This window comes from Colletotrichum truncatum, assembly GCF_014235925.2.
Source record: "Colletotrichum truncatum strain CMES1059 chromosome Unknown Contig_0003, whole genome shotgun sequence".
In the NCBI taxonomy this organism is placed as follows: Eukaryota; Fungi; Ascomycota; class Sordariomycetes; order Glomerellales; family Glomerellaceae; genus Colletotrichum; species Colletotrichum truncatum.
In genome coordinates, this window is record NW_027222400.1 from 1,191,333 (window position 1) to 1,208,504 (window position 17,172).

A 17,172-nucleotide genomic window follows, 5' to 3' on the forward strand; every position below is an offset into this window, starting at 1 on the left:
ACACGCTGAGCAGTCAGGCAGCTTGTTGCGTAGGTCACCCATGATCTTCACGCCTCGAGAGGCGTTGACGAGGTGCTCCAGCACCCCCTCGCCCGGGTGACCCAGTCTCTGGTGCCATCTGAACGGTCTTCCTGCGAGTCTTTTGCGCGGTGTAAACGATGTGTGGCGCTGCTTCGCCTGCGTGACGAATCCTGCTTTGGTATTGTCCTCGATAACCTGTTGTCCATGGAGATCGTGAAGGTAGCAGACGAGTGTCCCATCCGCTCTTCGTACGCAATTCTGGCCTGGGCGGTTATCCCACCACATCCCTCGTTGCCGTAGAAGGCGGTAGGAGACTAGATTCGTTGCGAATTCTTCGCAGTAAGCGACGTTGTATAAGCGGAGTCTTACCTTCTTCCCCCGCTCAGCGTCAGCCGTTATATCCACGTTTCCATACCCTAGGATTGGGACTTGTGAGGCTCCTGCCCATAGGTAATCCCCTGGTTCAGCTGCTCTGAAACCTGAGAATCGAGCCCGGTTGTTGAACACGTGTAGCGATGATCCTGAGTCGTATATCGCAGAGTTGTGTAAGGGGTACTCAGTCCGGATCATGAACGCAGAACGGTCACTCGTATACTGCTTCCTCCACGATGCGTTGGCTGACCCCATACACCGACCATACAGTCAGGTCTGCTTCGCTTCCTTCTCGCGTTGTTCACGGATCTTCTTCACGCGGTCCGCAAGGTCGTCATCGGCCTTAAGACGCTCAGTAACCTTCTTCATGATGTCGTTGCTGGGCCTCCATCCTTCATACGCTTCCTCTGGGAAGCAGTAGAAGCAGTTGGCAAGTAGGTGTCGTGGCAGATCACATCCGTGACACGTTGGCATCTCGTTTTGGGTCCGCGAATCGGCGGCCCTATGTCGCTTCTTGGTTGTACTCCGAGGCATGGTCTCCTTGGGTCCTTCTCTTGTTGTGGCAAAGGCACCTCTTGAGGCTCTTGGTCCTGTCGATAGGGTATCTGCGTGGATTCGTATATATCGTCGTACTTCCGCAGAGATCTCGCTGATCGAGGGGTTGTCCGACTCGTGGAACTTCGCCTCGAACGTGGCGTGGAACGCAGAAATAGCGGTCTTCGCAATGACCTTTAGGAAGTCCTCGCTCCACTCGCTGAAGTCCCTTGTCTGGGCAAGGTTGACCTCTTGTCCCTTCAACATTGCGGCCTCCCATTGCTCGAGCCAGTTCTCGATCTCGGCCTTCGTAGGTAGCCGCTTGCTTGACGGTCTTCTCGTACTCCTCACGCGCGGCGCTCTTTTGTTCATTGTTCGAGATCGAGGCCACGCCCTTCAGCTTGACCATCCAGGCTTGGAGGGTCTCCGTAGGTTTACAGCACGCATTGACGTACTTCTCGGCTGCTGTCGATAGGACCCAGTTGCGGAGCTCTCGTAGAGCAGCCGCTTCACGCTCGTAGATACGGATATCATGGTTGTAGTCGCTCCGGAGCTGTACATACTCCTCACGGTCCTCCTTGACAAGGTCTTGGAGGCTTCTAGCCGTCTCGTTCGATCGAACTTCTTCGATATCTGGTGTCTGTGACACCTCGATGATTGATCCGCGGGTATGTCGCGGTATACCTTTCTTCTTGTAGTCGGAGAAGGCCGGAGGCTCCGGCTTCGGCATCCGCTTCTCGGGGTTTTCGGCGCCGGGATCCACTTGCTCCCAGACGTCCAAGTCGGTGGCTTTACCCTGGAAAACCTTATACCAGGTTGGCCATTGACTGGGGTTGTTGAGGACAATGGATTCCATCTTTGCTTATGTCGTTATTGATTCGGGCTTATCGCGTGGGTTTTGAGGGACGTAAACGGGGTGTTCGTGTGTTTTGCAGTTGATCGGATCTTCGAATAGCTTCGTTTTGCCTGTAGGTAGGCCAATTGGTAGGTAATCAGACTGTTAATTGTTCGAATATTCGTAGGCGCACATTCAGGGGTCAATCGTGATGTGTATTGTGCTTCTTCTTTTCCTAAGACCTGTCCGTATCCCTTACGCGCCTTCTTCCGGCGTGTTCCCTGTGACTAAGCGCACCTAGCGCGGTCCTCGGCCAAACATTCCTCCTAGCGCCTTCCTGGCATCCTAGGCGCTCTGCGTGTGCATCGCTTCCAGCGCCCCTGGCCTACCACCCTTTTTGACAAGATAAGCCTTAGAAGGCTTTAAATTCGCTTATAATAATTTACTAACGGTATAAGCTATATTAACGCAAGTTCTAGCTACTAGGAAGTTAAGGTAGCTGGTTTATTCGATATAAAGTTGTTATTCGTTAAGCAAGCACTCGTTCTTATCCTAGGTAATAGGCAGATCGTTAATAGTCGCTGTAAGCGTCTTAATAATATGTTACGACCCGACAGTTAACAGACCACTGACGACGACCCCGCAGGGGCTCAGCGGTTATAGGGACGGCCGTCAGCCGTTACGTCGTAACAACCCCCACGGAACGGAAGAACTAGGATACAGGTCACGTGACGATAAGCAGGACCGACGGACGATAAGCGGTCCTGGGACAGGACCGACGGTGCCAAGGGCGGTCCATGGCGATGGACCGACGTCCTGGGTGTCGGTCCCCCAGGATCAGGAAGTGTTCAGCATGGAACCAGACTTGTATATAGTTGGGACTCGAGTCCTCTCGAGTCCTACCTTTCCTAGTTCTTCAGCAATCAACTTCGTGACTACCCTCACCGGTACTTTCAGCTATCCTAAGTGACGAACTACTCTACGACTCTTGTTGAGGCCTTGACTGATCACCAAGCCCTTTGAAGATCTACGATCTATTCGACCAGGACCACGGAACGACTGTTACTACTCTCAATCCCTGACTTACTGCTAACACAAACCCACTGTCAGTTAGCTGGCCGTAACATAATACTTAAACTATTAAAGTCGAATCGTTAAAGTATTGCTTTTATATACTTAGCTTAGGAAACGAAAATCTTACTAGTAGCTCTATCGCGTTCAATCTAGAAACCGAGAAAATCGGTAGCCTTGCCGAGGTTTTTAAGAGAACAAACCTTCTCGAGGAGACGACAAACTTCTATTATAACTTACTTATTAGGAGTAGCGATAGCGTTATCGTCGACATATATAAGAACGTATGCTTTAATCTTATAATTAACGAAGAGATAAACCTCCTTATTAATAGTAGTAAAGCTAATTCGTTCTATTTTATCCTTAATAAGTCGAAACTACTAAAGTAGTAATTTTCTTAATTTATAAAGTGCTTTATATAGTAACTATACCTTATTATCTTTAGTAGCATAGCTAGTAGGAGGCTAGACGTATACCTTAACCTTCTTTAGAATCGAGGCGGCTAGGAAGGTAGTATTAAAATCATATACTTCGTATTCGAGATCGAGAAGTATAATAACTACGAAGAAGAGTCAGGTAGTAGTAGCAAAGGCAACTATAGTATAAACCTTTTATAATAACTAGTTACCTTTCTCGTAGTTTCTATAAACTATATATTAGGCTTTATAACGTACGATTTCGTTATTTTTATTAGTTTTGATATTATATACGTACTTGCTAGGCAGGACTTTAGCATTACGTAGTAGGTAAACGACTTCGTAAACCCCCTTTTCTATAAATTAAGCTATCTCTCGTTCAAAGGCTTATTCCTACTAGGGCTACTATAGGCTCTTCTACGCCTTACGGTAGGACTTCGGGATTACTACGCTGTTAAGTAGGACTTTCGAAAGGGTAGTAGTAGAAAGCATGCTAAGAGAAAATTAATAAAAAGTTAGTAAAGCTAGAATATTAGTAGATAGGAAGGTCTTTTTAGCATAAGAGCGTATGCTACTAGCGGCTCGGTAGTAACCGGGTGGTCGCTAGGCTAAGGCGTAGCAAGGTCGAGAAGACTCTACCGGTTAACTTATTACTTCCTTAACAATCGTAGAGAGGGAATTAGGGTCTTAGTAATTAGTTTCTATTATTTCTACGGAAGCGATAAATTCGTTATTATTTAATTCGTTAGTAATACTATTATAAGGTATAGTAGTAGTCTCTAATAGACTTTCTAGTAGTAGAGACATAAGATATATATTAGTAGGTGCTATCGCTTTTTTAACGATAGTCTTATCTAGTTTAGGATTACTAGTTATAGGTTTTTCACCTTTAATAAGCTTCTAACAGATAGTATACTAGATAATAATATCTAGTTTAATAAACGCAGTATTATATTTAATTTTATTAATATTAGGTATGCTAGTAGTTAGAAGCAATACTATCTTATACGGTTCTTTACAAAATCGAATATCTTTATAGTAAATAACCTCCTTTCGATTAGGCAGGTAAACGTAGTAAATATAGCTATAAAGAGAACTATAACCGACGAGGAATCCCTTGATTACTCATGGTTTTATCTTAGCAAAGCGTATAAGGCGTCGAGGGCCCTTCTTATATACGTAGGTAGCATAGCTAAACGTTCGGAGATGTTTAATATAGGGGGCCTCACGTTTAGTAGCTAAGTTTAGCTTTCTCGCTATGATCTCGTAAAGGCTTAAGTTACCCTTAGAAGGTATAGACAAGAGGTTAAGAATCTAAGTTACCGAATCGATACTATAATCTTATAATTCTTCTAGAAGGGATATGTTAATCAGCTATATCTAGGCGCCTTCGACGATAGTACGACTAGTATGCTTAATAATACTGTTTATAGAAGGCGTATAGGTAATAGTCGTGTTATAGTAAGTACCTTCGAAGTAGGGGTTATTAAAAACCTTAATTAGCTTAAAAGCATTATTAGAAACCTAAACCTTAGGCTTAAGGCTAGTAAGACTATAGAATTTAGTATCCTATTTCTTAATAGCTGCTAAGATAGTAGCAAACTTATAGTTAGGTAGAAAAACAACCTAGTAGTAACTACTATACTTATTTATAAAGTATAAAACCTAACGGTTCCCTTTTATTAATAAGGGAAGAATACTAACGAGATTAAGGTAAATTTTATTACTAATACTTATAAGTAGAAGTAGGTAGTCTCGACTAATCCGTTTAGTAGATTTACTAAGATAGCAAGACTTATAGAAGAAAGCGTTAATTTCTAACGTTATAAACCGAATGCTAATACGGCGGCAAGCCTTTATAATACGTAATAGGTAGGCGTAAACTAGCCGGCGGTATATTAGTTTAAGAGACGGTTGCTAGGTAGCTTAGAAGGCGGCGAGGCTGATAGCAATATCTCGAAGTACGTAATTTCTAGTATTATAAGTCTTAACGACGTAGACGTTAGAAACCTAATAAACTTTAGCAAGGGAAGTACGTTATATTACGTATATAAGGCTTAAGGTCTGCTAATTATATTCTATGTAATTACGACAAAGTTTTCTAAGGCTTAGTAAGTTAGCTAGGCTAGAAGGGTTATACTTAACGTTATAAAGTATCTAATCCTAAATAACGTTAGGGTTAGTAGGGTCTTAGGTTTGGAAGAAGACGGTGCCTATGCTAAGTAACTAGACTAAGGCGCCGGAAGTAGAAGTAGAAGGTGTTAAATCGCTTTTTTTAACGTACTTAACGAAATATCGCAAGTTGTTAAAAGTTAAAGTAGTATAACTAGAATCGAGAACGATATCGTCTCGGGTAATAAGGTTATCGCAGGCAGTAGTAAAAACTACTAGGCTAGTAATAGAAGCAAGGGCAGACTAACCTAAGATAGTAGGTAACGCTTTGATAATAGTCTAGCAGGTGCTATTAATAGAAGTAGGCTAATCCTAGCGGTAGCGATCGCTATATATATACTTTCTTACTTTTTTAATTAACTTATCCCGGTTAACGTAGTATAGAGGGATAAGATTAGGGTAGGTAATATAGTACTTCGTAGTCTCGTAATTATAGTTATAATAGTTATACTTCTTCTTTTCCTTAGAGGTAGTAATAGTAAAGGTAACGGTAGTAGTAACGGCTAGAAAGGCAAGACCCCTATTGCTAGCAGACTTGCCTCTAGGTATATTGCGAATAGTAGCATAACTATGCTTTTAATCTTTGTCTTAGGTAAGTATATAAATCGTATTAGCTACCTTATTCTACGTAGGATAGGTAGCGCCTTTCGATATAAAATGCTTATACGTATTGGGAAGTCGGTCTTTAAAGAAGTTAAGGAGGAAAATAACGAGGAAAGAGTCTAGCAGACGACCGTAAATAGTCTTAATATGCTTTCTAAGGTAGTAATAGCGATTAAGGGTATCGTAAAGAGTCTTATAATCGTTAGTAGTAGTCTTAGCAAACTTGTTAACAAGGGCAGCTATAGCGTCTTATAAGATTCTCGGAATATGCTTCTTAAGCGCTTGCTATAATTTATAAAGGTTTCTATCGTTAACCTAACTGTTACGACCCGTAAACAAGGATAACAGCTGAAAGACCCACTTGGACGTCGGGCGGCTGTAACAGGACATTTGTACTGCAGGATCACGGGAACAACAGGGACTCACTCGGGAACGGAAGAACTATGGTGCAAGTCACGTGACGATAAGATAAGAGATTAGATCCGTACGCCAAGAATACGGAGTCCGTCCTTGGCACATACGGGATCCGTATGAACGAGGAACGGACCCCGTCAGGATCAGGAACGGTAAAACAAACAAAGGGTACTGTTCGGACTTGTATATAGTATGACCTGAGCTCGACTCATAGTCAGACTTCCATAGCTCTTCAGCAATCAACTTTGTATTCATCCTCAGGATACTTTCAGCTTACCTTCACTGCGAATACTTGTTGAGCCTAAGATTGATCACCTTAGCCTCTGACTACCGATCTACGACACAGCCTACGACCTACGAACCAGACTTACGACACGACAATACTGTTTACTAGCGTCAATCCCCAACTTCTGTTAGCAGACCCTACTGTCGGATAGCTGACCGTAACACTAACCTGCTATGTAAAGTCTATTAAGAACCGATTCGCTAGCGTTTATAAGGAGACTATACGTAACGTTACGTTTCTTTCTCTATTCCTCTATAGCGATAGGGTTAGTAAGGCGAGGGATGTTAGTCTCGAGGAATATCTCGAAGTCGTATCCTCGCAGGGTCGCTATAACAAGCATACGCTATGTGTTCTAGTTGGATTTACCTTTCAGGCGGGGGAGAGGCGTGAAGACGGTCTTGAAGTCGTTTTGAGACATCTTGAAAGTGAGGGTATCATAACAGTGTGGGATAGACTTATGGTCGTACCTCGATTATAGGCGTTTCTCCGAGGCTGTAGCTTTGGAGGCGTGTCTGTACGTTAGATGGCTTACTTTCGCTGCTACCTACGCGTGCTGTTAGAAAGGGAAAGTATTGATAAGTAAATAGTATTGAAGAAGTATGAATGTTGTATAGGAGGGAGAATCTCTTGCGTAAGAACACGAGAAATAGGTGGAATTGTAAGATCCGACCGTAGAAATATAGTGAATCGAAGGGAAGAATGAATACTCGTAGAAGATACGAGAAACTGATAGGCTGGTTCGAAAAACCGAAGCTGAAATAGTTAAATTCTCGTGAGAACGAGGAAATCGAAGTAAAAGTATGGTTATAGTTGTAGTATGGTTGTGACTGAAAAGTCTGTTGTTGTGGTGGAATTCCGTGGTGTTCGTGAAAACCAGTGGGTTGTAGTGGTCGGTCGCGTGCCACGTGATATTCGTGCGCGCCAGGCAGCCAATATCGCGTCAGAAAGTGAAATTCGTCAGCGAAGAGGAAAGAAAGCGAGAAAATCGCATAGAAAGGTAAATAAAGCGAATAAAATCGCAAAAATTCGTAAATCAATAGAAAATTGACAGACGAGTAGAATAATGGGTAAAACGACGTTATTCCGAAAGAATAACGCTGGGCTCATAACCTGTGGGCGAGAACCGGCATAGAACGCTCAGAATGGGGAAAGTGGTGTTGTTGGTTGGAAGAACTAACTAACTGGCTAGAGGGCTATGGAGGCTGGCTAAGACCAGTGGTGGCGGCCGTCAGCCCACGTGACGGGCCGGCGAGGCCTGCCACCCACACTTAGCGACCAATGGGGGAGAAATGGAAGTGGGTACAAAAGTCGGTAGTATGCTCGTTATGGCAACAGGATTCCGATGAGCCATTCTAGGCGATACTATAAAAATATCAATCAAGGCTCCAACTGGTTACGCTATTTCAAATAACCTAGTTTTGAGTTGATATTTCATATATTTGCCTTTATCTGTTCCTTGGCTTTGGACCCCGCCATGTTCAGTCTCATTCCTTCACTTCGTGATGGTGCGATATTAATCTATTCAACCCTACCTCCACTGAATAGAATGGTCCTATATATAACCAACTGAATGTGCTGATCAGTAAGTTGCCATCATGGAACGTTCTTCGCAGAGTTCACACAACCCCGTTCAAAATGGCTATGTCTTTCCTCCGTCATGCGACACTTGTTGCGGTGTTTGCCAGTTCAACTTTCGCCCAAGTTTTGCCTAAATGCGATCCTGTTGAAGGTAAGGTTATCTCTCATGCGTCTTCTTGCCAGGTGCTTTATTCTTTGCCTTCAGCCAACTTTGACATTGATGTTGCGATTCAATCAGTCTGCTTCATGACTACATTCACTGACCAAAACTCCAGATTCTTGCACCACCGTCACTGGCCTGGCTCAGTCTGCCTACTCGGTCGACTTTACAAAGGGGTCTGACTTGAATAACTGGCGCATTGTCAGCGGCAATGTCTCATACACCTCTGCTGGTGCCGAGTTTACTATCAATAAGCAGGGTGACGGACCCGGCCTTGAAACGCCCTGGTTCTTTTTGTTCGGTCGTTTGGAAGTGAAACTGAAGGCGGCTTCTGGCGTTGGAATTGCGTCCACAGTAACTCTTGAGTCCGACGATTTCGACGAGGTTACCTGGGAATGGCTTGGTGGCAAGACCTCAGAGGTTTTGACTAGCTACTCCGCGAACAAGGATGCCAACGCAGCTCACTCCGTCTCCGCACCCCAGAGCACGTCCCACACTTATGCTATCGATTGGTCCAAGGAGGCTATTTCGTGGTTCATTGACGGCGCGCTTATCCGCACCGTTAATGCTGCAGACGTTTCCCGGGGAGGGAGCTTCCCGCAGACGCCGATGAGGGTGAGCCTTGATATCTGGGCCCCCGGTGACCCGAGGAACAGTCAGGGAAGCATTGACTTCGCTGGCGGCGTCGTAGACTACAAAAAGGGGCCATTTACGTTCACGGTCGAGTCTGTGTCGGTTACCAACGCAAACCCGGCGGCCTCGTATACGTACGGTGATCAATAGGGACACGAAGGCGTCCGGCCTGGCTCTTCTAGCAACAACGGAACTCAGCCAGACGCCAATAACACCACGAGCGTAAAGAATGCCGCTAGTTCTTCCAAAGGAACTTTTAGACACGGCTTATTATGTGGCATTATATTTGTATTATTAGTATGAAAGAAAGAGGGGGGGACGAGTGGCTGGTGTATTTTCGGGTTTGCCGTGCTCTTGATGTCTTCCTTGGAATTTCAGAGGTACATGGATTGCATTCAACATGTAGACCTTTTAGAAGGCTTAAGTCATAATAACCTGACAGCCACAAACAGTGTCTCTCTTGGTACTTCTAGTTAGGTAGATGATATAACCATGTGAGACTTATCCTTTCGAAGCCAGTTTCCACGAACTGTAACATATTGTCATTCTGAATAGGAAACACAATGACGATGCAGCTACTCAGGTTCTATAGCTCGGAAAGCAGGTCACGGCAGTGGTCCAAGTTTGAAGTTCTGAGGGTATTAAAGGATGATTGAGAAGGCTTCAGCCTAAAATTTACATTGTTGGAGCTTAACTCGGTCAAGTAATCTCGTGGTTATCACAGTTGTTCAATTGTAGTGAGGTTTGGACTTGCTCTTGAGCAGGTAAGTTCCCGTTAACACGACTCATTCAGTCGCTCAGATGCAAACGAATCCCCCGCCCCCAAACTTCATTAAGGTTGCCTGAATACGGCGAGTCAAATGATTCAGACATGTAAATACTTTATGGCTTCCCATATACGACGTATTTCATACTCGGCTTTCAAGCGCTTGTCACATGAATCCTGCTTGTAAGTTCATGCAAGGGCAGGGGCCCAGCGGTCTGTCTTCTAAACGTTACAGGTAGCCTAGGTGGATTTATATCCCACTTCACCTTTGACTTCGAACCTCTTTATTTCTATGTTTCAATATTGTGGTGACCGACGTCAGGCACGGGCGGCATCAACTAGGAACAAAACGGCTTGTATTCTCTAAGTGAGCGAGCGGAGCGAGGGACGCTTAAGAATACGGTCGCCGGAGCGAGGTCATGTGACCTCGCGGCCGAGACGCGGCAGAGTGGGTCCGGAGGCCCGGAGCCATCACGACAAATATTTATGCGGGTATTACCAGTAATAGCCACTCATTTTGTGTTGGAATCCTTTTTATCTACAGATTTCTTTTTTTGAATATCATAAAATAGGTTACACCCCCACAAGACGACGTGGGCACTAGACAACTATAGCATGCTGTGATCCAAAAAAGGTGAATTGACTCGATGATGGATTCCTTTAAACCCTTTCTTCGAGCGCGCGAAGGAGTTTAATAACTACGGGTTTATGACATCTATAGGTGTTGTGAGTTTCACAAAATGTTGTCCTAACTGATCAACAATTGGAAAGTGTTCCTTTGAACCACATGAACCCTGTAAACTCTCCTACAGCCTCCAAGGGTACATTCTATTTCAAGCAAGCACAGCACTCGTGTGTGCCTTATTCCAAGCATTCCTGCCACCTCTGCGGAGTCGCGCTATGTGAGTCTTCCCTGTATCCTTGTGACCCGAGGTCGAGTTGTTCACAAAAAAGCTTCAGTCGGCGTTTTCTGTGACGATGAACGAGCGTCAATGGCAACATACTTCGCTGCGTGGCAAACTGCCCAACACTGTAGTGGGCCATATTGCTGTTGTTGCAACTCTGCCACGCATGCGCTTTTAGTACTCAGTGGAGAGAATGCTACCTAGAATGAAGTCTAATTCGTCGCACAATGAGGGAAGCATAAAGGAGAATTGATAGGGTTAATGAAAGCAAACAACCCTGTGGTCTTCTCCTGCCAAAATTGTAATAAGCGGCACTGTTAAGTTACAAGTCCTTGACCGCGGGGATTTGGATAAAAATATTAAGTCTGAAGTAGCAGGACTGTTTCAAAAGAAAAAAACAGTGCTGAAGACGCATGCCCTTGTTGTGGTTGTACATGTTGAGGTGGATCGGTGAGTTCTGGGAAGCTTTCGATGTGATGCGTGCTGATGGTGGGTTGAATTGTCCACTTAAACGAAATTTTTTAAATGTATTGACAGGATGTACGTTGTGCAGAAGATGACATTGAAGAAGAGGAAGCAAAGGTCTTTTTGAGAGTAGCGACGCGAATGGTACTTTGCTGGTCAAGTCGACGAACCAAAGGCGTAATAAGGTCTTTTACATCCAGAAACTTGCTGGAGCCGGAATACAAGAGGGTGCGATGATCGAGCATGTTAACGAAGAGATTGAATGCACTTTGTCACCTCAAGAAACATCAGTTTGGCTCCATTTAAAGAGCTACAAGCGGAGGCCGCCAAAAGAGGAAATCAAAAAGTGACTTCCTAGGAAGTCATTGACTGCCCATGGCCCTCCCTGATGTAGAAGCTACAGAAGGGATGGTAGAGTGAACAGTGGTGGAACAGGGCATGGCGTGAAAAACGAGTACCGTGAGGCAGGAGGTACAAATGAATCCATTGTAGGCCCACATGCTTCCAAATACTGGAAAACCCATTGGACAAAAATGTGGCTTTGTCAGAATATGATTGGCTAACAATCCACATGCGATGTACCTACTAACTTACAGCAATCGATGAAATACTAACACAAGAATTTCCTAAAATGGAAAATCTTCAACTATCTTGCCTGCAAAATCACGCTTGGTCGCTAAAAAAGTGCCCTCTCCTTCTAGTTCACTTCGGCTGAGCGATTATTTACTGTGGTTTGACTAGTACGATGATCATAAATGCTGTTACTAACTGGTGGTGTTTTGGTCTGAAGAATGTTATCTCTTGTGTGAAACGATCTTGAGATTACCCAGGCCTCATTCTTGCTTGAATTGGGCAGGGATGAGCTGTTAGCACATAACTTCCTCCTATTATCTAGATAACTCAGCAGCTGCTTTGTAAATGATCGCTATACACGGTATGCCCTAAAAGGCCTCGAAATAGACGTACGCGAGGGACGAAATAAAATAGACATTACCAGAAGGTTCTGATATGTGATAGTAAGGAAACCTGCAGGCTACTTCAACACCGCCTTAAACTCGTGGCGAGGAGCACATCACGGAAGTTTCTTGATGTCTTGCAGAATACTGATACCTATTTACAAAGATTTACAGTTGCCCTTCTCTGTACCGTCATCGGGTTTTACCGCGGATTAAATCATGTAATTGTAGTAATTGTAACAATCTAGCCAGCGACCCGTTTCCTGCTCAGCTTTTCTTGCTTGCCGCGTCACGCTTAGGAACGACCGGCTCAGTCAACTCTGCTAGCTCCACTACCTTGGCAAAAAAAACCGAAACCGTTGCTTACTGGCTTCAAGAGAATCGAATCAAAGCTGCCTTTTACCAAACATGCCAGTCTAGTTGAAGTTGTTGTAGTAATCTGTATGAGTAAACCCCATCTTTTACCAAATCCTTATGCGTCTCGGGTCGTGACTCTCTAGTGTTTTAATTTCGTGCCGGCGACAGCACAGTCGAGCTCTAGGAGAAGACAAATTAGTTATTGCGTTCGATATGAAAGGGCCATGACCTCAACCTTGTTTAACTTGAAAACTTGGCCTTTTGACCACTTGTGACATCTTCCATTCGGTTCAATGTAGACTTCTAGCTCCCCAGGAGGGCAAGGCGACCGCTGGCGCGCAAGGCATTGTTCTTGGACCTTGGTGATCACTTGTAAGCCTAATATGCCTTTATCTATGTCAATATCCGATAATGTCTCGTTCTGTTGCATGGCAGTAAGGTCAAAGATGCTGTTAACGTACCAGAAGATTTAGACAGTCGAGTGAAGTATCGGGCTGCCCCGACCAAAATACTCGTACAAACAACCACAGATATAAAAAACACAATGGGGGACGATGGGGCGACAGAATCCAAAGTTGCAGAAACGCTAGACATAATGTTTAACAAAACAAGTGTTTTTGGGAAAACTTGAAGAAGACATAGAAATCTCTTCCTGAGAAACTACAAGAGCCCCTTTTCTTAAATAGGTCATTTTGGCCCCCAAGATCTGACATACTTGCTTCACTGCTTCCAGTGCTTTCTGATAATTGCTTTTTCTCCTTGAGCAGGCCTTCATATAACGGTGTCTGCCTTGCCTGGTCAAAGTGGGAAGTCAATGCAACACCAAGAGGAGGCAACCATAAAATTTGCTTGCTGTGCCGCAGAACTCGCAACACTTTGCAGCCCTTGCGGTCTCAAGTTGGAGGATGCAATTACCAATGGTTGTGTTGGGCCAATAGCAACTCTTCGCTCGCTCCGATACTCCGCTTGTTGGCGTAAGAGTTATGACTACCCATGAAAGCTGAAAACATGCTTGTTAAAGGGGGCCTTAGGCAAGTAAGTCAAGTGCTAGCTGCTCTTCACTTCTCTGTGTTTTTCACTTTTCCCTCTGGTTCAGTTTCTTTCCCATCAGAGTGCTTCCCATCAATACCATTGCTCAAAACGATGTCATCCACGAACCCATCAGACATTCCTCCCATATCGGCTCTACGAGAAGCACTCGATTATGGCGACGTTTCGTTGCCGCGATGTAAGGCCTTCTACGACAGCTGTCGATACTTTCAAAGTTCATTCATAAGTCGTCAAGGTTGGGAAGCAAGTAGTCTTTTTGACTGGAAGTCAAGGGAACACCAAGCTGCCCTTAGTGAAATGACTCGTGCCTACCTCGACACTGGCGGGAATGGACGAGTATTTTGGCCAGACAACGAGACAACAAGTCGTTCCAACAAATTAAAGTATTCTGTCAACCAGGCTTTGTAAGTCAAACCGTTGTCGTTGGTGATGTCTCGGTGCTGATTATCTCGCAGGATCAGGCGAGTCATGCGGCAGCTTTTCTGGCGACTGAACCTTCAGCAACATCGCAACGCCAAGTACAGGAAAAACAAAAAAACAACAAACGAACCCTCAAGGAATGGGAGGGGCCTTAGCCACGATAATCCCATAGACCTGGATCTTGTAGTCGATGAATCATCTAATCGAAGGGCAGCTGATACTCCCAACACCCCGAGGTACGAATTGCTACGGCACAGTCTTCCCTCAAGAACACTTGATCGCTCACATGTACAATTACTAGGTCAGAAACAGTTCCCGGCTTCGCTAATCGGCTGGAAAATGACAACGCCAATACTCTAGGCCCTGCCAGTTCCATGAGGCAAGGCAGCAAAGATCTTTATCGTGTGCCCGACAGCCCCGATTTAGGGACTCATGTTCCTACTGTTAGTAACTAAACTTTTTTTCTCATCCTGTCCAAGTCAAGTGTACGGCACTAACAACTCAACTAGAATCAGCCAATATTTGGGCTCATGTCTTCCGGTCCCCGAAACAACGACACCCGCCGATTTGTGCCCTACACGGATGCAGAAATGGAGCCCCCCGCCAACCGCACCGTTGCTGAAGACACGGCCCCAGCTGATACAATGTCGTCAGTCAAACGCGGTAAGAGACGTGCTGTATATCAGATGAGCCGATCATCGCCCCGTAAAAGGAGGACACGCAGAGACCCGGGATTTGCTACTCAGGAGGAAGTTGACAACGCCTTGCAATCTCCTGAGCGCGCTCCCAGCCCCGCGAACGATGAAAATCACGCAGCGGTTGAGCTCAATACGGCGGCCGGTGAAGGTTCATCCAGAAACACCAACTACGCACAGCGGGACGCTGGAGAGGGTCCATCTACAAACACCGACTATGCACGACATGAACTTCGAGCTACCATTGAAGACGAAGCGGAAGAAGATGATACAAATGCATTCGTTGACGACTCGATCATTCAATTGGAGAACGAAATTTTGCAGTCCGCCAACACGGCCACGAGCAACAACAGCAACATAGCGCCTTTTGCGCAGATGAACCCGACTGAGTCTACGCCCCAAGGCGCAGAAACCAGTGCAGCTGGGGAACAAATGGGTTTGGGATCAGTACCTTCTGGTTCTTCGGCAGTTGGTATTGAAGACCAACAAGCCCAAAATAACCAGCCAATTGTGGACAATAACCCACCTCAGGTGACTCCAAGTAAGAAGAAGCCACAGCTCGAGTTCAACTACAGTGTGATCACCAATTACCCCACTCGCAAAAGCACACCCTGGATCCCCAAGGGAAGCTTCAAGAGCAAGACTCTTTCTGAGCTCTGGAGCGAGTTACCCGTTGACCTCTCTTCGTCACACGTAAAATGCCTCCGTTTTCTAATGGTGGCTCCTGGGACTTGTGCAGAACATTTGGTCTACCCGGAGCAGGAAGATCAATTTAATGTCACTAAGCGGCGACTCGCAAAGTTCATGATCGCCTGCTTGGCGGAGGCAAAGGATGGGAAAACTGTTAATGTAGACATTGAGATCGAGGTGGTGACTGATGCGGACGCCACGGGGGGAGGAATAGACGAGGAAGATCTTGTCTGGTGATTGCGGCAGGGTTTGGGACCGGTTTTCCACACTTGATCGCTTCTCTGGTGGTGATTAAGCTGGCACTAATCTCTGGAAGACTTTGTGTAAGTTACGGGTATGTTGGGTAATTTGTTTCAGCGCGCTGTTCATTTCAAATGTCAGTAATAAAATTGGGCTTTTTCAAGGACGTTCGTGTTTATTATCCAGTCAATTCACCTTTTACGGTTGTGGCTAGCCGTACGGTAACGGTAACATGAGCGTTTGCTACGAATTTCCTCTACATGTAAATGGAATATGGGCGTTGTCAGATACATTTCCGTCCCTGAACTTGTTTTTCATATGAATCGATGCCAGACACAGCAGGTCTGATAGTGGCCTGAAGCACTCCCACAGTGTTGTGTTTAATCTTTGGCAGAAACCACTGGCTGTCGCTACCTGCCATAGATAAGGCCAAACAGTAAACCACTGCAAAAAGACAGTGGATAGCGGGATGGATCAGTGCTGTGCGCACAGGCCCGCTCACAAAGGACAGCGATCGGTTACTGATTGATTCCAGGTCCTATCCTTTTGAAAAACCACTGTAAGAAGAGTAATTAGTCCATTATTCAAGAAAATGGCCGTACTTGGGTTTTCAGGATTGGGCAAAGTACCTGACGGTCGGTTTAAACGCACAAATGATTCAATTGATGCCCTTCCCAATTTACGCAGTTCTTTGCCAGAAAACCACCCAATTTGGATTCTGCCCTGAAGAATTGGCAGCGCACAAAGATGCATCAATACATGGAGAGTTTACCATGGTTTTCGTTGAATTATTTTCGCAACGCATCCGCGGCCATTGGCATTTCATGGAACTGAGCAAACGAGTCCAAAAAAATGATTCAGAGAAGCAATGGTCGCTACACAATGACTTCGACCCGTTTAGGGAAATATACTGAAAGCAAAGTACTCCTCTCCACCCTCGTTTCCTTCCTGAATGATTTCGGTTGTGATAATTCCAAAATATTAACAAAAGCACTACATCAACTAGCAGGACAGCATGATAATACGTATTCTAAAAAAAAAGCCTAGCAACACAGCGATCAGAGCACTGCAAATTAACAGTTAGTATTTGGGTTTCAATGCAAAAAGAAGGGTCTGCACGTGAGTATCTTCAGGTAAGACGGAGAGGTTAACAATGCAAAAAAAAAGAACAGTGCGCGCAATCGCGGACGGGAATTGAGCCCGACGTGGGGGTCGAACCCACAACCTTGAGATTAAGAGTCTCACGCTCTACCGATTGAGCTAGCCGGGCAGATCAGGTGATCTGCCTTGTTGTTGGAAGACGAAGCCAATTTGGCATTTATCAATCTTCCTATCGTGATTTGTTGAGTCCTTTGCTTCACGCTGACCATCAATAGAGCAAGCAGATCAAGCACTTCCAACTTGGAGGACCATCACCTCTTTAGCCACAAACTCCTGGACAAGAAACCTACAAACCATCTTACCTGGTCGTTGACCAATTGGGTATTTAGGAAATTAGACTCTATGCATGTTTCTCGTACACTTCAAGCACGA

General features: G+C 45.1%; 3 protein-coding genes across 3 annotated transcripts; 2 read left to right on the plus strand and 1 right to left on the minus strand.

The window, feature by feature from the left end:
* Nucleotides 1-663: 663 nt before the first annotated feature.
* On the minus strand, nucleotides 664-1,783 carry CTRU02_205206 (gag protein; the record flags this gene model as incomplete). The annotated part of the gene is made up of 2 exons (XM_036724213.1): nucleotides 664-1,288; nucleotides 1,383-1,783. The coding sequence occupies 2 exons, from the start codon at nucleotides 1,781-1,783 to the stop codon at nucleotides 664-666; spliced, it is 1,026 nt and encodes a 341-aa protein (XP_036583840.1).
* Nucleotides 1,784-8,381: 6,598 nt separating this feature from the next.
* On the plus strand, nucleotides 8,382-9,245 carry CTRU02_205207 (extracellular cell wall glucanase crf1 allergen asp f9; the record flags this gene model as incomplete). The annotated part of the gene is made up of 2 exons (XM_036724212.1): nucleotides 8,382-8,453; nucleotides 8,577-9,245. The coding sequence occupies 2 exons, from the start codon at nucleotides 8,382-8,384 to the stop codon at nucleotides 9,243-9,245; spliced, it is 741 nt and encodes a 246-aa protein (XP_036583839.1).
* Nucleotides 9,246-13,687: 4,442 nt separating this feature from the next.
* On the plus strand, nucleotides 13,688-15,636 carry CTRU02_205208 (uncharacterized protein; the record flags this gene model as incomplete). Its single annotated transcript, XM_036724210.1, has 4 exons — nucleotides 13,688-13,998; nucleotides 14,050-14,250; nucleotides 14,316-14,457; nucleotides 14,524-15,636. 4 exons carry the CDS (start codon nucleotides 13,688-13,690, stop codon nucleotides 15,634-15,636), a joined length of 1,767 nt encoding a protein of 588 aa, XP_036583837.1.
* Between the last annotated feature and the right edge of the window lie 1,536 nt (nucleotides 15,637-17,172).